The sequence below is a fragment of the Harpia harpyja genome, chromosome 14 (genome assembly GCF_026419915.1).
Source record: "Harpia harpyja isolate bHarHar1 chromosome 14, bHarHar1 primary haplotype, whole genome shotgun sequence".
NCBI classification, from domain to species: Eukaryota; Metazoa; Chordata; class Aves; order Accipitriformes; family Accipitridae; genus Harpia; species Harpia harpyja.
In genome coordinates, this window is record NC_068953.1 from 31,587,684 (window position 1) to 31,608,913 (window position 21,230).

General features: G+C 37.0%; 1 protein-coding gene across 2 annotated transcripts in view; it reads left to right on the plus strand.

Moving 5' to 3' along the window:
* Positions 1–464: 464 nt before the first annotated feature.
* The window catches only part of LIPC (lipase C, hepatic type), a 65,221-nt gene continuing 44,455 nt past the window's right edge, over positions 465–21,230 (plus strand). Inside the window, exon 1 of one of the 2 annotated variants that reach the window (XM_052809039.1) lies at positions 465–640. In XM_052809039.1, the coding sequence (XP_052664999.1) occupies positions 559–640 (82 nt within the window). In that variant the 5' untranslated portion in view covers positions 465–558. The remainder of the gene's footprint in view (positions 641–21,230) is intronic. The other variant, XM_052809038.1, reaches the window with a different exon arrangement.

The window sequence follows — 21,230 nt, forward strand, 5'->3', positions numbered from 1 at the left end:
ATTTCTTATGTGGTAAAAACTGTTCACTTAATTTGAAAGGAAACATTTTGCGATTATCCAAAATCTGGTATCAATTTTATTACTGAAATAAGAGAAGTGTTTCTAATATGTGGAATTTTGATGTTTCCCTTACTAGGATTTGTCTATGTTAATGAAATATTTAGATTAACCTTCAGCAGTTATTTTGCAATGTGTTCAAACTGAGCTGTTGACCAACCAAATTCGAGCCGGCTACCCATGGCCTTTAGCAGTATTTCAGAGAACAAACACCCTCAAGTCCGCTGTGTTCAGAGCCGAGCACTGTTGAGCAAGGTAGGAGGATCCAGTTCCAAATTATTTCTGCCACAATTGGCATAAAATAAAAAAGAAGAGGTTGGAAACAGGCAAATTCCATTTTCACTTCCATAAAAGGAAAGATTGGAGCGGTGGACAGAAGAATTCAAGGTTAATGATTAATGGGCAAAGAATTTCTTGCAGAGGATTGATAATTCTCTCCTTTTCCCATCTTTGGCAGAATTTAGCAGTGCATTCCCCAACTCTCATTCAGAGAAAGAAGAAATGAAAAGTTTGCAACTTCTCTCATTTTTGTTGCTTTCTTGTATCATCATCCCAGCAAATACATACGGAGGAAAGAAAAAAGGTAATATCCTATCAAACATAAATAGTGAACATGAACTTTTTTTGAAATGTTTATGCTATAAAAATGCAGTAGTATTGGCTGTCTGGTCACCAGCATGTTGGGATTTGAGGGTTTTTTGAGTGTTATGTTCCCTTAAAGTGTGGCATTTATAACTGTCTATGTTTATTGGAAAATGTAATTGTTTGTAATTACAACAAACATTTCTCAATGGAAATCTATACATTCTGAGACTATAGACTTAAGGTAATCTGACCTTTAACAAAACTTCTGCTGAAGCTAATTTAAAAATGTATTAGTTTGAAAATATACACTCAACTGATATCAGTTACAATCTTCTTGGGCTGGAAGTATTCTATAAAATAGATTCAGTCTCCTACTATGAATAAAAATTCCTAGCTATTTGACAGTGTTTAAGCTTTTGTTTTCTGAGTTGCCTAATGTAGGCTGCCTTTCACCTCAAGTACGATGAATATCTTTGAGTGAAAGAGATACACCTGCAGTATGTTTTGTAGAGAAGTACTGTGGAGGATCTTTATCATTTACATGGTTGTACAACCATTTTCTATGCATTTGTGACACTGCACATCATGTCAGTATCTGTGTGACTGTTGAGTATGTCAGTGCATCACACAACTGCATTTCTTAAAACCTCTCTGATGTGATTGACAAAGACAATTCCATGTTTTCATTCATTGTTGAGCCATACATAGTAAGCATTAGTTTTCCTTCTTATCTAACTGCATTTCTAATACTCTAAGTCTGGAAGGGATAAATGTAGCTTTCTCCTTAGCTGGAAATAAAGCAAGATATGCACATTCACAGAAGTACGGCCTCTTTCAGTAGCTGTTTTGCATTTATGTTGATTTGTATTAACAGTTTTAGAAACCATTTGCTATAAAAACACTTTATATGTAATAGGCACAGTGATTTCAATCTACAGGAGGCAGGACTACCTTTCTTTGATTCTGCACATTAAACTTCCCCTTGGGTTTGATTTTGAATATAAAATCCTTGAATGAAAACACAATGATAATTGTAAATTTCAATTAATACCATAAGTTGCCATGGCTTACCAGTCAGCAAGGCCTGCACATCCTTAACAGTCGCTGAACCTTAGCAAGCTATTTAGAAACCTTGATCAAATTCTGTATTTTTGACAGGACCAAAAAATCAGAGCACTAACTTCAGTTTGAGGCTTCTCACGTCATCTTTGCCCAGATATATTCAGACTCCACTGTATGCTTAAAGTTTAGTTCACCTGAAGATACAAACATAAGGCAGAGAGAGGAAGTCACTGCACCCCCATTTTACAGTCACAGGTCTTGCTGATGTCAGCTCACATTCTCTTACCCCCACTATCTGTGGCACCATTTATAGCAAGGTCATTCACTTCACTCTCTCCATCCCCCTTTCCCCTCATGACCTAGTACTCCTATATCAACAGACTTCACTTGTTTGCTCATTGCTTCTGCAGCTTAAAACCTTGCTTGTGGGCCACAAAGATAGGTCACGTGTCATATTAGCACTAGCAGCATTAGCACTGTTGAAGTGAGAGGCTGATTTAAGAAGCAGAGCAGGTACATTTCTAAAAACTCAAAAAAGTCTACTGTGTTTTCTTCTAGAGGCTTTTCACAACCTAACTGGATCTGCTACAGAGAGCAGTTACAAGGTTAAGGGCCCTGATATTCTATTATGTTATATTCAGACCCTCATCTCCTGTCAGTTTTAAATCGGTGCAACTCTAATTCCAACCATCCATTTACATTAATGTCTATTTCTGCACCTTTCACTCCCTTGTTCTCCTTCCCCAATCCAAGCTCAGCCACACCAGCTTTGTCCAGAAGAGAATGTAATTCCCTGTTCTCAAAACTTTGCCTTATTTCTGTTACCATTTAATTCATCAGTATAGCTCAGCTAGTTCTGTCTTTCCCCAAATCAGCTCCAGTGTGTTTGCCACACCTAGTAACCTCAGGGAGTCGTTTTCCTCATTTCACTTCTCAATGAGGCAAATCTGTTTGCCACAATGGCGTATGCAAATGGCAATAAAGCATGAGTCCTCACCAAGGAAGGCCAGTGAAGTTTTTAGGCCTACATGAGAGGCCTTTTAACACTGTCAAGGGGAGACAACTTTCAGTGAGCATAGTATATATTTTACGCGAATATCCTTCTACCTTGGAGCTTGCTTGTTCTGGCTTTAGCAGGAACTGCAGCCATGAACTGTACAACTGTAAGGAGCTAGAAAGCCTTCTCAAAGCTGAGCGTCTGGCATGTAATTTTAGCACAAGCAATTGCCTACAAGGGAACCATCCTCTAAAAGAACAATCACTGTATGAAAGTCCTTCACATTTATTTGTAGCCAGCAAATAAACAGCTCTCTGCTTCAATTTTCTCTGTATCATTCTATCCACCTACACAGTAAAAGAAATCACATTACAAAAGAAAAGAATTTGTAGGAATTAGACTGCAGCAGGTAAATCACTGTAGATAGGTGTATGTAAATCCTTTTGTTCGAGTTATGTACATAAATATGTATTATAGGTTCTTATTTTATACTTAATTATGTAGAATAAGATGGACTGCATTACCAAGCAAACACAACATCACATTTAAAACACAGAGAGGTTATTCTTAAAAAGCCATGGAGTGTTTCTGAAATGCCATGGTTTTCTTGTATATTTATATAGCAGGAAATAAGTTTGGCATTTTTTGGCAAGAGTTCATTATCTAAAAGCAGCATCCCAGAAAAAGACCAGAAATAAGCACCTAAAAATAACATCCCTGAAGTTGAGCCAAGATGATTCTTTCTAAAAGCATGTGAAAAATACTTCAACATAAGCTCTTATTTATTTTGATTCTACTCCTGGAAACATAAAATTAGGTGGGAATATATTCCATTTTTCCACTTCATTGTGCAGAGCAGAATTATACAGTAGTTGACATGAAAATGCATGTTGTTGAGCTAGCAATTTTTACTTGACAGTCTCACAGCTGCCAGTTGAGCCAGATATTTTTTGCCCCAAAGAGAAGTTAACATCTTAGTTGTCATCCAATTCTGCTATGTTTTAAGTATTACAGTGCTAACACCTTAAAATGTAACATAGACCATGGGAATGGATTATACAGAAATTTGAATAGCTGTTATGTTTTTTTTATTCCTCAATTGTATTATGGAGGCATAAAAGATGCATTGGGTATAACAAATCCTCCAAAGCCTAGATAAAATTCCTCAGTAAAATGCAGTATGCATGGAGTATAACATATCAGATCTGAAAAACTACTAAAATAATTTCTACCTGAAGCTGAAAAACTATTAGAAATGCAAAACCCATAGAAGATTCAAAGGCCATTTAAACTGCAAAGATAGAAAAATAAAGTCAGCTAAGATGATGAGGTGGTAACCTTTGACATTGAGGGTGAATATCACTTTTATTATGTAACATTTCTTTAAAGTCTACAATAAATACTAAAAATGTAGAGAAGACCTTCCTTTTAATTCCTTGAAGCATACTCAGTGTAATAACAATCTGTGCCTTAACTTTCCATTAATTCTGTGTGATTTGGGTTTATAATAAATGACAGAACACAGACTAAGGCCAACAAGCTCACAGGATACTAGTAATCCAATCTTACTTCTAGTTTGAGAGAAAATTACAATTTTCCAGCATAGACAGAAAGCTAAGATATCAAACTCAATTCCTTTCATGAAACAGAATGGCACAGTAATCTGTTCCTGTGATTGAAACTCCTTGGCTAAAACATCTAACTCAATGTTCAAACTAACTAACGTTCAAACTCAACTGGAACACACTCAGCCTTTCACTCTCCTCAGGTAGACAAATTAAGTATCTCATAAGTTGTGCGCTATTTACAAACCATGGTTTGATGGGTGGCTGAATTTAAGATGAGCACTTCCATGAGCAGCAGAACTAAGTTCAGTTTCCAGTCACTTAGATCCTACGTATCCTAAACTCCTCATGTCCCGAACTCCAGCTGTGCTTCCATGACATTCCTGTCCTAAGGTTCTCAGTTCCTTCACTCCATCTCTACAGCATGTCTACATTCCTGAATTACCCCATGACTTAGTGCCCCCCATGGTACCCATGGATGTTCCAGCACACTCTAGCTTCCTCAAATACCTTATACAACCCTTGCTAGGACCCTCCTCAGTCTGAGATCCACTCCATGGTCTCTCTCCCCAGCCCTGCACTACTGTCACCTCCTCATGTTTCTAGCCTTTTTTGCCTTGCTCTGCGTACATGCTGTGACTGTTTCAGGAGTATGCTTGTGTCCATTGACTAGCTAGTGCAGACAGGCTCATAGATCAGGTAGTGGCTGGCCCAGGGCTGCTCAATGCACCAAGTGGGAAACTACTACTCTCTTGTGTTCGGTATCAGTGCTCAAACAAGATCAAATTCCAGGACAAAATGCTTTGAGCTAATTGCATCCACAATGCCTGCAGGAGTTGAACTCAAGCACAAGCCAGCCTCTATGAGTTTCCCTGTCTGATGAGCAGTTGGTTGTCTCCAAATGACAGTCAGAATGCAAGGTAACAGCTAAGCTTTATAGATAAGCAAGGTGCTAGAATTAAATGTTTACCTGAACCCTATGTTAATGCAAATGTGTTACTACAAGGGTCTTTCTTCTCTATCCAGCTGTTGATTTTCAGAAAACATGTAAGAATTTATTATTTGATACTTCTTTCTCTCTATAAAGTTGGATTTAAATTGGCTCAAAAAATTACTGAAGGGAGTTATTATCTTTCTCTCCCTCTTCACCATATGCGCAAATATACCATGATTACAGCCCATGGAAACAAGACTAAAAAACATTAGAGTATTTCTAATTTACTTCAGTGGAGTTTGTGCATCACCACTGACCTTGAAACTCAGGTCACTTCTAGTTAGACCATTTAAACAGGGATTGAGGAGCTAAATTTTATGACATGCTGAAATACTGGTCCAAGAAGTCCTGGAAGTTGAAAGTTCAGATGTTAGGGTACTAACCAGTTACACTAATGATCTATATTATGCTATTATTAGGAAAAGTTCTACAAATGTATTTGCTGCCATATTCTGAGTGGCTGTGTTTCAGAAATACTGTGTGTGTACACAGCATTTGCAATGCTCTCAGGAGTCTTAGAATTCTATCAAAATTTCTATAATCTAAAACAGTTATTCTTCCTTTCGGCACCTGCAAAAATCTACAAATATTATTTCAGACATAAATTTTCACCACAGAGTCCAAAATATAACTGTAGTCTAATTGAAGACCGTTTGCTTTTTCCCATGAAGAGACAATAATGGGAACTCAATTGACAAAGGAACTATCCATGCATGAAACAAGTTTCAATATTTCTACTAATGCAAGTGACTGAACATCTTAATGAGGAGATTAAATTCACTAGAGAATTGTAATTCACTTGACTTAGGCATTACAGTCTACTGACCACTACTGTATGAATAGTGGTTGAACTCATATGACACTCGAGAAACTTGAACACACAAAACATTTCTTGATAATGTGGCAGTGCAATCTAATCACTTAACTGCTTTTCTTCCTTTTTCTCTCAAACTAGGGAAGGTTATAGTTTTTTATTAATATATATGTATAGTTTTAATGGAAAATAACTATCAATAAAGACATTCATTATTGAAGAGAACATTTTTCTTTTCTGCTTATTTTGTGGTTCACTCTAGGTTTATATCGCACATTTCATTTTGGAAAACATAGTTATGCCCAGTCCATGTGGAGCTTCAGGGTTAGTAATAGGGTTGCATCAACAGTAGTGCAATATTGATGATGTAGCTCATAACACCATATGGTCCCCTAGGGTGGCCTTAGCACAGTGACCTTTTTCCTATATGTTAGCTAGAGCTAAGAGACTGTTTGCTGAAGCTAACTTGGACTCCTTATACAGTGGAATAGCTTGGCAGCAGGTGGATGGGCCAGCAGCCACTTCCAAGCAGCATGACTAAGATTTCCTGGCAACGTAAGCAATAACTGGCAAAAGAGACAGAAGGGGCCATCTATCTGCACATGCCAAGACTGGGTGATAAAGTTCACTTCTTTGGCAATAGGCCAAATGTGAATTACAATTCTTGTAAAAAAAACTTTAATGTCTATGTTCAAAGTAAAAAAAATTACCACCTTCATACTTTGTAGCCTTTCTTCTAGAAAAATGTACTGGTTTTTAAGTTATATTACTATGACATCTTTCTTGCTTTTTCCTTTTAATTAAAAAAAAAAAAAATTTAAAAAAATGTTACAATTGCTAATATTCCCAGGAAGCATTAACTGCACATTAGTGCAGGAAGGATTGCACACCCTTACACATACCCATTATGATTAGCCAATGAAAACTTTTGCTGGTGCTGAAATGCTTCTAATACAACATGATTGCTTCATGGTTGTGGAAACGGGAGTTGTTGCCTAAAAATACTCACAGACATTCTCTTGCCCTCTCCCATTTGCTTGCCCAGTCCAGTAAAGTCCATTTGAATCTTTTACCAACAATACTGTTTATATTTGGGCTCCTGCTTGGCCTTCAGACTTCATGGTGTTGCTCCAAGTGCAACAAATAGCTATCAGGTAAATAACAGAAAGGAAATGACGAAAAAGAAATCTAGAAATATTGAATATGAGTGGAGAAGACGTTTAAAGACATATTGCTCCCTGGCATAAAACCAGCATGTCCCATCTGAAAGATCAATTTTCATTAGAGAAACCCTAAAAAATTTCTGCTATTTTGAAATGTTTGATCCAAATACCATTTTCTAATTTTGCATATTGCTTTACTCAGTAAGTGAAACTGATGGAGACTACATACAGAGGAAAGTACTGAACGATGGGGGAAATGATGACAGAGCAGGTCCAAAGACAAAAAGAAAAACATACACGTTTGATATTGCTTTGCCTCTGGAGTTGACAAACTCCCATAAAAATCTTCTACACTGGCATGTTTTCCCATATCTTAATGCTAAATTTGTAAACAAATATATAGAAACACTGCTGAGATAAAATTTTTCATTTTAAAATCTTGTGTGTATTAAATCACTTGTGGCTCTACTTAATGCATCTCAGTCTGAAAATAATCTGTAGTATCTGACTGAAGGATTTTATTCAGCCTTTAAAGCACCACTCTTCTCCCTTTCAGCAACAATGGGTCATAAGAGATGTTGGAGGACATCAGTTAAGATTTAACTCCATGTTTGCCAATCTGCATTTCGAAAAGCCACTCAAATTAGGGATTCTGCCAAACCAGGGTGGAAGGGGGGTGTGTGTTCCTTAGTTATACTACTAATAAAACTATCCTGAAAAACTACCAAAATACATTCTGATTTATTTACCAGGCAATTCATTGTCTAATTAATTTATTGTCCAAGCAATTGTCATGACTTCAGCCTAAAACCTGTCCAGAACTGACCTTTGATTGGAATTCTAGGAGTTGTTATAAAAATACTAATAATTAAATTATATGGGCTTTCAGACAAAAAACATGTTAAGAAATTATATTTATGATTTAAGAGAGTAGTATTTTGATTAGTTGTATTTCCAGTTGATTATTTTCTGTGTTGTGGTGAAGTAGAATTGCTAGTTTTCATATTTGTGTCACTTGTACTTTTAACTTAAGACAAGAGTGCCAATGCCTTCAAGGTTTCATTTTCAGGGGCTGGCAATAGGAAGGGGGGGGACATGGGAGAAACTCTCATCTTATTTTTAAGGGGGAATTGTTTGGGCAATTTTTATTCACTACAAACAAAATATTTGGAATGATATTATTCAGGCAATACTTTCACCCCAGAGCTTACAACTTTCCAAGGAAATTTTTTAAAAAGCTTAATCACTTGTAAGAATGATGGATACTATTTAAAACTGTTATCATTATTTTCAGAAAGATATAAAAGCTACTGCATTTCTGAAATTGATTACTCTTACTGAAGCAATATATTGCTTTCAGTGCCCAAACTGTGAGGAAGAAATAACAGTATGCATTAAAAATGTTTTTAGGACATGTGGAAAAGGTTTAGCCACAAGTTTATTGTGTCAGATACATCATTTGTAAACTATGCATATTTCTTACTGAATTACATTATGTAAGAATCCCAAAAGCCTTCTACAGATATTGAATCAAGCCCTTAGTAGCTACTTAAATTCTTTTTTAATGTCTAATCCTAGACTCCAGTCCCTATTAATGCTGCAATATCACTCTTCTGCAATTCACTAGTCAGCAGTTTTCAGACCTTTCAAACATCTGTACAATTTCATAACTGATCTTGACTAAAATAGCTTATGTCTATGACAACATATAGATTGCCACCTACACAACAGTGCCCAGCTAAACTACAAGGAAACTTGACAGCCCTAATTGCATTTCATGTGTTTATGCAAATGAGAGTAAGCTGGATGCAGCATGACCTAGAGCAGAGATTCAACATCAAGAACAAGACTTTCACAGACTATATCTGTGCAGGATTCCCCAAGTCTGCTGTTCAGGTTAAGGACCAACTGCAACTAGGAGAAAAATGGAGTCTTCTCTGACACTTGAAAGTAAACCCAAAGCAGTTTTTGTATATTTTTCAAGAAGCAATAGAGAGTTTAATGGACAGGATGCATTCCTCCCTCCAGAGTACAGAGCAAATGGAGGGAACTGTGACTAGATTACAGTTAATTCTCTAGCCTGCACTTCTGTTAGTGCAGAAATGAGCAAGGCAGGCTGTAAAATTAGAGTCCAGACCCAAAAGAAAGAAGGGAACTTAGAATGGTAATATAAAAAACTCAGCTACCAGCATAAAGCATTAGTGATTGGACCTCTGCAGTGCTAGAAACTACACAGAAAGCCAGTTGGCACATCATCTAAAAATCTACTGTGCTCTTTATCTCCATCATACTTATCTTCTGCTTACCTGGGAATAGAAATTAAAGCTTGTTCTTTTAATTGGGAACAGTTTTTTGAACAGAACATAATAAATCATTGCTTTCTTAGTAGATGACATCAAAGAGTCATGAAAGCTGAGATACTAAAGTGAGGTGTTTGTATCAGAAATCTTTGCCTATAGCTTGCCCAATAAGGCCCTAAAGAGGTTCCTAAAGAAAATATGTCAGTGTGCAGTGCTGAAATTGCTCGTCTGTGTTTTGTTGACTACTACAATTGCAATTCTGCCATCTTTACTCATACCGGGTAGTAAGTACTTCGTTATCCCCAAGCTTGCTTGCACAATACAGTACTCTGCAATATAACAGTGAGAGTATCTGGGCATTGCTTTCACTAAAAAGACAGTATTCCAACTGGTTCCAGCTGACCTGTACATATTGCTCTCTAGAGCACAGCTAGGTCAGTATAGAAAAAAGAAACACTGAAAGCATTCTTCTGGCTAATAAATAACATTTCAAATACCATCAAATATACATAGAATGCATACTAAACATGCGGTTTTGCTTACTACACAGGAATTAGTGACCTTCAGCCTCCATTCTACATCAGCGGAATAGTTTGTGCCACAGAGAGCATTGGGAGGTTTCCACATCTTTCCTAGGGCACATATACCTTTAGGATTCACCCTTTCCAAAAACTTAATACACTTTTCCTCTCTGCCAGAACTCTACCTCCATCCCAATAGCAATCTCCGCACTCTTTCCTGGAAAGAGGAGTTCTGCATGATCCTCATGCAAGTCAGTTAATAGCCTTGGTCTCTTCTCGCATGTTATGTGACCATAATGTGATCTTTTACTTTAATATGTTAATTTAAAGGAACGGTAACTTTTCTAAGAATCTTCAGCCAAGGAATGTGTCTCTCAGCACCCTCTGGCTTGGTATTGTCAGCATTTTGAAGGAATGCAATGGGGATTCTTAACTGAAGCAAACAGACAAAACTTACAGTCTTTGATCCAGCTCCCGAAAGAGACAGTTGTGCCGCTTACTATTTTAATCTCCCTAAGTCATAGCTCAGATTAAGTGGCAATGGGAAGGGCTGCTGACTACACTGTATTCTTCTATATGGAATTTTAGGTAGCAGAAATGAACACAATTACCACAGAGGTTCTCAGAGAATAAAAATAAAAGCAGGATTGTGACATATTATTCCATCCAAGAAGAATCTTTGCACCTCCCTTCTCCCAAACCCATCTCTGGAATTTTAGTAAATTCATAGGATTTGCCCTTTGCATTTGTTTGGTTTTTCTCTTATGATTCTGTTCACTTTTCTATCTTTCTAGTCCAGTTTAGGAAGATTGTGTGTATCTGTAAAAAATCTTCACCTTTACAAAACATTAAGTGCTAGTAAATGAATTCCATTGAGGATACCTGCATGGCCTTAAGATGTATCTAGCCGTTCATTTAAATGAAATGTTCCTCCCCTGAATACCATCAAATAGCTGATACTTATGGGCCTACCAGAAATATTTAAGTTATTAGTGACTTTCCATCTATGAAGTATCAATGTTAGTTCTTAAGCTGGCTTAAAAAAAAAAAAAATCACTTCTGGCTTTGGATACTTCGAATATGATAATCCTGATGTGCAGAAGGGAACCAAATTCTCAGACATCTGAGAGTTACACTGCATCTGTTCACGGACTAGGTACTCTGAGCTCAGAAGGACTTCTTACAACATATGCATCCGATCAGCATTTAGCACTCTGCAACCCCAGCATATAATTGCTTCTGATCTCCTCTTTAGACATTCTTTAGAAATACCAAGTCCAGAGTAATCTGAACAAGTGAGTCTTGGGTCTTTAACAAGTGATCGGAGACTTCTTTTACAGTTACTCAGTAATCTACTTTAAGTAACAATTCAGCTACTGACTACCTGTATTTTTGTTTTTCAAAGTAAACACAGCCGCACAACTTAACTGCTGCACTACAGAACTCTCTGGATCCCTAAAATTTCCAGATGTAAGATTGTGTTTTTCAGATATTCCTTTATTTCATTAAAATATTCTTTGATTTTAGCTCAAGTAAAATTAATTATGATTGCAATTATTTTAAGTAAAATCAATTTTTATTAAAGCTGGTAGCAAATTTCCCCATGGATTTTCTGTGAGCTGACACTGCCCGGAAATTTCTACCTTGATTGTATATTGTACACTCTTGGATGGTGTGGGTAGTTGGAAAACACTGTAAACCAACATTTTCCTTCTTGCCGTGCAGCAAGTTAGTCCCTCAGCCCATAACTGTTCCTGAGCAAGCTTAATTGACCAGAATAAGGCAATCAAATGTGAATATTCTTTGCTCTCTGATTTTTATAATGCCCTTTAACAGTATAACCAAAATGAGACTAAGGACATGAGTTATGCCAAATTAAGAATCTAACAGAAAACCAAATATTTATATTAATAGAAGGGGTGACATTCTACATCTGTCCAGCTCTCAGGAAAATCAAGGCCTCAAATACTTGATTTTTGTGTTTTGTACTTAACCAGTGTTCAGTGATGGCAGATGTTTTAAAGTCAAAGGGAAAGGCTGTAGTTCATTACACACTTAGTGACATTAACAACTTAAGCAGCCCTTGCCGCAGGCCACCGTTGCAGGTACTTCATAAGCCTCTCCATTGTGCCAGTATAGCTGCTTGTAGCAAAAGAGCTTGGAAACTGATCCAGTTGAAAAATAATCCCATTTTTTGCTGGTGATCCTACTTTTTAGCTGGATCAGCTCCCTGATCTTGTTCACTGTTCAGCTAAGCAACCAGCTCTGCTGGGACAATGATGGGGACTACAGGAGGTCAGGAATGAGTGGGTGGCAGCAAGATGGGGCAGAATTCTGCTTAGAGTTGCTCAGGCAGCACTGAAACCAAATGTCTAGTTAGGAACTAAAGACCCTAACCATTGAGTCTGTCCTTTTTTTCTTTTCCTTTTTTGGTAACTTTAAGTTTTTATCCTCAATTTAAAAAAAAAAAAAAAATGCAGTCTACCTTATCAGGCTTCCCATCATCTAATTTAGGAATAATAGCATTTGAAAAAAACCTAAAATATTACACAGTTTACAAAGGAGTAAGCATTAGTAATAGCATTATTGGAGCTGACAGAACAGTGGAAGACACTTCTCACATTCAGCCCAGGCATATTAATTTGTTGATTTTTTTCTAAAAATTCCTCTCAAATCCTAAAGATTACAGTGACCAGATTCTGATGTCATTTACATCATTAAAACTTTGGGGTAATTCCAGCAGTTTCTGTGAAGCATTCTCTACTGATTCTTGTGTAGGAATAAACAGAATTTAATCTTTGCTTTTCTGTATATGACTACAGTGACATTATTTGTAATTCCTGGCTCTGTTAGAATTTTAAAGACACACACCCCCCCAGTTTAATTGATTGATTTCCAAAAATCACTTTAGTAAAAGAAAGAGAAGTCAGGAAAAAACCCTATTTTATCATTCCAGTAACAGCTCATAAAAGATTGTAATTCTTTTTTTCTGGCAAGTGTTAATAATATTTACATTGGAAAGGTCTAGGGCAATCTCCTTTAAAATACAATTGTGTTCTGCACCATCAGCAACCTATTAGCCAGATAAAATAAAAATCTCATACCTCAGAGCTTTCTGGGTACACGCTCGAATTAAAGCTTTCATTTTCCTCAGACCCTCTGTACATATTTCAGCAAAGTAACCATGGAAAAAGTACCAAAATTAGAGAGAAAAGGTTTAATTATGAATAATCCAATTTCTATTCTAATTGCTTTCTTATTATTATTTCTGGTTTTAACAGGGTTATTTAGCCTACAAGAGAAATCCCTCTAATAATGGAATTCTGGTGTAGTATTTTTGAAAGATCTTTTTGCCTTTTTTTCTTCTTGATTCCCCAACACCACCCACTTCTCTTTCATTCACACACAAGCACCCACTTAGTTAACTGTGTGTGATCACTAAACACAGAAACATGAAGGCACAAGCATCCCTAATCAGACACGTGCACAGAAACAAAATCTCTATCCTTCAAGGGCAGGGTAATTCCTGTCAGGCATTTTAAAGCCAAGGCAGGTCATTGAAGTTATTATTAGCTCTAATTAGCACTCCCACAAGCTGTTGAATTCTTTACCTGCAGACAAAGGGCACTCAATATGGTGCAGAATTTGCTAACATCTTTGAAAGAATCAGAGAAATTTCAGCTTTTCTTTAGAAACACAGGTCTATTGCATGTGAATAGGCTTTTGGTAATATTCTGTCTGATCCATGTACCAAATGATCTATGGAAGCAGAGATACGATGAAACTGTTCCAAAACAAAGGAATTCTACAAATGTCTAAACAGAATCTTAATGAGAAAAGGAAGACATCTGGGCTTATTTATTATAGTGGTGCTATATTTTAAACTTTCTAGCAGGTTACAGACAAATAATTCATATCCCATCTCAGTTACAACACTGTTCTTTTAAGTTACATGTTTTATGTAGGAATTTGAAGACAAGTCTGTATGAAAAGTGAATTTTTCCCCTTGTGAGCAGCCCCCCCTTGAGAATTAGAGATCTCTGAACTGAATCACAGAGCTCCAAATAAAATACTGATCCTAATTGTGAAATTGGCTAAGAAGTGATGAAAGCCCAGTAAGGCATCACTTTTGTACGTTAGGCACATTTTTAACAAAGTGCCGTAAGAAGGAAGCCTGGCAATAGCTCTCATTAGTAAAAAGCACTGCTACAGAGCTGTAGAAGGTTTTATTTGAAAAGGGGGAGAAAGAAAATGTGTTAAAATCAGCTATTTTGGGTCTACAATATAATCCACAGTATGACCTTTAGTCTAGAAATAAATTTTCTACAACAAGTAAGAAAAATTGTAACAGGAGTCCAAAAGCAACGTATTATAAAAAGTAAAACTAGTAAAATATTTATTTCAGAACCTAATATGTAGGAACCTGGCACCTAAAGGCTTCACCTCCAAAACCAAGCCACTATCCTCTATGGCAAGAAGTTGGAAACAATGGAAAGACTTAAAAGATACAGGCAAGACATGTTTCCAACTACTATTCCTTGCAAAAGTGAAAAGTAGAGAGTGGGGAACACAGAATAAACACTGCTATGTTTGCAAAAATTCAAGGCTCAGCTCAACGCAGCAGACAAATGGCAGCTCTTCATTAGCTGGACATGCAACCCACCAGCTGAAAGCTAACAATGGCTAGCATCTAGATTGGGGGTTGCCTGTGTCACTCTGAGCAACATTCAACTTTGTGTCTGTCACTGAGAGGCTGCAACTTCATCACATGCTCCACTTGGCAATGCACTCTTGTATTGCATGCATTTTCATACAGCCAAATGTCAAATCACAGAGCTGGGAATAAGGACCCTGGGATATACACCAGTCCCTTCCATGCAATGCAACACATCACACTTTGTGGCTGCAAGGATCAGCCAGCCCCTTCAGACTTTATGCCATCCTTAAAGTACCACTCAAAATTTTCAAGAACAACTCCACAACTCCGAAGCACCAGTAATATTAATGGTCATGATTTTAGCATGATCAGTATTATTAACTCTGCTTTAAATTAGACACTAAACCCCCCCAAGCTTCTAGGTACTATTAGACAGTATTTAGCGCCAGGACTGGAATCCATATCTTTAGCCTCCTGGTCCCATTCTTGAAGCCATTTTCTTTGTTACACTGCAGACAGCAATGTATTTCCTCTAAAACTAATATAGAAATGGCATAAAAATTCTGGCCTTCAGTCCCTCAGTAATAGTCCCATTAGAAAGATTAGTCAAGGTCACTGCTTTTTTATTTGTGATATCCACTTTTTGAAAAGGAAGTGCCTGCCACAAACTGAGAAGTGACACTAGCTGCCAAAGAAGTCTCTGTCATTTTCCGTAATTTGCAACGATGCACATCTGTAGTGTTTTCATTATTTAGACACTTGATTTTCTGACACCAGGGCACAGCTACAAGGTATATTTCTGGGAATGCAAAAATCACATGACCTATTTCCTTTAGTATCATGCCGCAAGTTGAAGGGTGAAATAATTGCCTGAAAGTGCATTGAGTTGTGTCATTCTGCTAAACTAATTAGGATAATGGGAATTCTGGAACTAATTCTGTAGACATCTAACTAAAATCAAGCCTTTTAAACACTAGGATGGAAATCAATGTCAAATATATCAGGAACGCTTTCCTTCATGGATGCAATAAGACAAACCCCTCTACAGGAACAAGCATTGCTGGGTCATAATAAACTCTCAGAAAGGAAAAGAACACAATTTTCTAACTGATTGTGATGATTCTAACAGTTGGCTCATGGACAAGTCATTTATAAGGTTACAAAGTTAAGTAAAGATTGCCAAGCACTGACAGTATAATAGGACCCTGGGATGCCTTGGATGTGTGTTTAGAGGTTCCATTTACCAAATAGGAGCTGGACAGACTCAAAGAATGAGGATGGTGCTTATTTTAGGAGACTTTATATATGGCTTCCAGCTTGTGTTTCAACAAAAAAATTGAGCAAAATTAGAGAACTGAAAACAAAAATACATACAAAATCTCTCTTCTCGTTAATGTGACATGAGAGACCGTGATTCTGGTATCTCGAGACTAGGAGGCATGTGTACTACCCTGTTCACTGAACAACTTTAAAATGAAAATAACCAAATGTATAATATTTATAAGCAAACAAAACTCAGCTAAATTGAGTATGAGACTGATAAGTGTTTCACTCACAATTTCATTTATTAAGGATTATTCACATTATCTCTAAATCACTTTCACTAAATTAAGAGCGCCATATGTTGAATTTGAGCTTTTTCCATACTTTTTAGCATGTATCAGTTCAAATGCTTAAGGCGTTAAATATACTTTAGAACAACAGCTATTAGCTCAGAGGAGGAATCTGACCCTATAAGAAACCGCTTTGGCATACTCTGATATTTGTCTGACATTTCCAGTCAGCCAGTACGTCTCTTGGTGAACCTGGAGGGTCAGCAAAGGCAGCAAGGAATTTCGGGAGCTTATTAAGTACATAGAGAACAAACAAGTACAGAATTTCAGATTTTGCTTTTCACACTAAATCTCTGATGTCAAGCTATATAATGATCTTGTTTTCTTTATCATCTATGAAAAATGAGGAAAACAATGCTGAGGTAGCTATGTTTTAAAACAATGCTTTAAAATGTCTGTCTGTAGCAAAACTATTCTGTATCTGAAGAACATAATCTTTACTGCTCTTAGCAAAGTTTTCTATCAGAAAAATCACTTTTCCCTTTTTCATCAGCTTTGACACATATTGTAATCTCCCATGCATCACTTACATATGGGCCACCATACAAAGTGATTACACTGATCATTATCTACTCATCGTGGAATAAGATGGTAAGCAGGGTTGTAAAGGGCAAGAATTGTTTGTAGTTTCCACTATTACTAAACCAAATCATTCCAAATCACTAACTTTTTAAAACAAAAAAGATCGTTCTCTCTGTTCACTTTCAGTTTACTTACTAGGAGTCATACAAACACAAAATGCTTGATAAAATAGGACAATCTTTTTTTAACAGGGTATTTTTTTTATAGTCAGGAGAAGAGTGGTCAAGAGCAGCAGATGAAATGTTACATAAAAGCCTAAATGCATCATTCTTACATGATCACTCTGGTTCCCTTGATCTGCTCAAGCCCAATGATTCTTGGCTGTTTGCTCCATTCCATAAAAATCACATGTAATCCAAACTTCAGTGACCTCCCAGTTTCTGTCAGGTTTGCTCCTAGAAAAGAAATAATCCAATCAGAGGAAGGAGGCAAAAAGAGACTTGTTCAACAGGTTTAAATTTACTTTTTGTAAAAATATAGGCATTTCCCACAGTCTCCAGTCCTGACCAGTAAGTCAAAAAACAGAAAGGCAATTCCTGAACATATTAGTATGTGAGGATTAAGCTCCTGGAATCAGGCTACTCTCTTGACATCCCAACCAAGTTCTTACATAATAGAAGCAATGCAATTCTCTGAAAAGCATTGTGAAGTAGTCAGATCAAACGTGCATGGTCTTAAATAGAACTTCTAATAAAAATACTTCTCCTTTATTACAATAAAGGCTGGCTGTCAGTGCTGCTTGCAATATGGTAGCAAAATGTGAATGAAAGTAATAGAAAGTGGCATGCCAACAAAGGAATTTGAAAGCAATGGAAGAGATGTATATCCTTTTTGGATTTTACTGCGTTTTATTCTTTGCTGGTTTTAAATATAATTTTTATTAAATATATCATTTGAGACTGAAAATAAGTACCCCAAATTTAATAATCATGAAAAAGGCCCCAACATTCGATTAATAAAAAGACATCTTTTCTTTCTGCTTTGGTTTTAGTTTCAGGTACACACTCCAATGCAGTATTGTGACAGATAATGAAAACAGAACAAGGAATTTCCTATTTAATCCATGGTCTCACTCAGCTGCCATGAGATTATGAATTTATATTAAAAGGACACGGTGGGTGAGAAAGACAGCAGAAGCTCATTCTATTTAATCTATTATTTCTTCTTTTAAAAATATTTTTATTTGTTCTAACTACTATTTCTTCTCCACTAGCAGCTATTCATCTTGTTAGAGTCTCGTAACTACATCATTCATCAGATGTAGATTACACCTACTGTAAGAAGTACTACAGTGCAGTAAGAGCAGATCTGCACAGTGAGACATTTAGTGTTAAACACCAGAGTGACCCAACTACAGGCCTCTGTGGGAGGGGAGTGGTGGGAACTACTTTGGACTGGTTCTAGTCTAGTTCTGCAGATGAGTGCCCATCAGAAGCTGGAGCACATTAGGTACACTCCTGGAGTGCAGGTTTTGGCGTGGATTAATCTGTAAGGAATCCACTTTGTGTGCTCCCAGATCACTCCATAATATGAACCAAAGCATGGTAAGATCAGGAGATTTGCTTTAAAAGTGCACTCCTGGTGAGTTCACTCATCCTGGTGCTGAACAAAAATATTTACGTAGCTGCATCTTACTTACAATTCCATTTAAGAAAAATGTTTCAGTTCTTTCATGACACAGACAAACTGTTTGCCCAGGCATTCACTCTTAGGATCTAATTAGCTTGAGAACAATGCATTTTAGAGGGATCCTTATTTGCCAGATATTTTCCTTGAATATGGTCCCTCCGTTCTACAAGAACACAGATATGGCCTAAGGCAATCCTACATTTTTCCTTAGTCAACTACTGTGCCATCACTATTGAATTGTTTAAACAGCGTCCTAACAGTCAACCTAGGCAATTACATTAACAAGATTCTCAAGCTAAAAATATATTTTATTTTGTGAAAAACAGTCTCAGAAGTTGGAAACAGGTCAGCTTTTTTTGTAGCTTCATTCACTGCAAAACTACCATTAATTTATCTCTAAAAAGTCATCAATCTCTTTCTAAACAGAATTCCCATTTGTCATTTCCATGAAGTGATTTTCAAAGAAATTGATCTTATGGCATTAAACAGGTTAAATACACCAAGCAAATAATCATCAGGCCAACACTTCTACCTTCAACAAAAAAGTTATTTTACTTGAAGGGTTTATTTTTGTGAATTCAGCACAACAGCATATTTCCACTACAATATATAGAGGCTTAAAAGAGGAAATACTAGAATGTCAGAAGGGAGTAAATACTATGTGGGTCAAAATTGGTCTTTATCTTTTTCCTCTATGTAGTCTGCATCAAGATTAGTGCTAGGAATGAAGCCTAATTAATTTGATAATATGGCTCTAAACTTTCATTTTAGAGAAGTAAATTAATTCGTCATTAAAAGCCAAAGGCCATAACTTGTAGGAACTTGACCTAGGTTTGGATTTCTGAAAGGAATGGTCAAATTCTAGGCTTGCTTTCTGTGCAGTTTCCACTACGTTCACACTTTCAGTATCTGGGAAAATTCTGGGGCAGATGATTCCAACCTTTTCCCAGCTGGCCTTTATGCAAAATGACTGTATATACATACACATGCGCATGGGAACTGACTCTTGCAAATAGCTGGTGCCAAGCAGTAGCCAATTTCAGCATGTCACAGTAAACGACTTCATTAACACCTCACTGAAGCATCAGGAGATTCCCTTTTGGTTACCAAAATTTTGCAAGACTTTTAAAATGAAATAAAAAGGCATATCAAACAGGTACTGTGACACAGTATATAAAATTTTATGTTGCAGCTGGATTCTGTTTAACAAAAAGACTAATATTTTATAGATTGTTAGAGAATATGGCTTATCTTGCTAATTATGACGAATTAGTGAAAAATGGGTCTTGGAGTGTAAATTGAAATGGTACAGTTAAAACTCAGATAATAATTGTATTTCCAGATATATTGTCATTCAAAAGCAACTTTAAAAGGTCTTGTTACTAAGATGAATCGTGTCCTGGTTTCAGCTGGGATAGAGTTAATTGTCTTCCTAGTAGCTGGTACAGTGCTATGTTTTGAGTTCAGTATGAGAAGAATGTTGATAACACTGATGTTTTCAGTTGTTGCTCAGTAGTGTTTAGTCTAAAGTCAAGGATTTTTCAGCTTCTCATGCCCAACCAGTGAGAAAGCTGGAGGTGGCACAGGACACAGCCAGGGCAGCTGACCCAAAGTGACCAAGGGGGTATTCCATACCATGTGACGTCCCATCTAGTATAGGAACTGGGGGGAGTGGGGGCAGGGGATCACCGCTCAGGGACTAGCTGGGTGTCGATCGGCAGGTGGTGAGCAATTGCATTGTGCATCATTTGTACATTCCAATCCTTTTATTATTACTGTTGCCATTTTATTAGTGTTATCATTATCATTATTAGTTTCTTCTTCTCTGTGCTATTAAACCGTTCTTATCTCAACCCATGAGTTTTACTTCTTTTCCCAATTTTCTCACCCATCCCACTGGGGGGGGGGGAGTGAGCGGCTGCGTGGTGCTTAGTTGCTGGCTGGGGTTAAACCACAACAATTGTTAACAGCCAGGCTGAGCAGGACTTCCATTTTTTAAACTATGCTATGTCAAATCTATATAATTTTGTTCCTTTTCTGAATGTTGTTTACAATGTCTAAACAAATTTTACACTCTGGTGGCTGAAATTTAAAACAAGTGACAAGAAATTAGACACAGCACTTTACAATTTTTTAGCACTATAAGATTTTGTTGAGAATTTTTGTTATCAGAAAAGCATTTTTTTCTAGTAACAACAACATGTACATTTTCTCTCTCCTTTTTTCTTTCCCTTGATGGTATGTCTAGAAAAATGTTTATACAGAATCATCTCCACCTCCTTGAAGGTAAATTTTTGTTTGAGGAAATTTCCCATTACCTTAGAAACACAGCTGTCTCAAACCTGAATGGTTTTACACTGAATCCATTTCTTTGCCAGCTACTCCTTGTTCCTGCAATGTCCCTCCACCAGGCATGGCCCCCATTGCAGCTTGCATTGCAACACCTTCCTGCCCTGAACCACACACCCAGCCAACTGATTCCTATGACCCACCCCCACTGATGTATGCACTTTTCTTTCTAGGGAGGCTATGTTTGATACTTCTGATTAAAAAAAAAAAAAAAAAAAAAAAAAAGGGAGGGGAAGACAAAAGCTACATATTAATGTTGGGTGAATGAGACCACTTGATTCCTGCTGGCAGACAGCTCTATGCCGGCTTTCTACCACACGTGCTTTCTCATATCATTCCCTT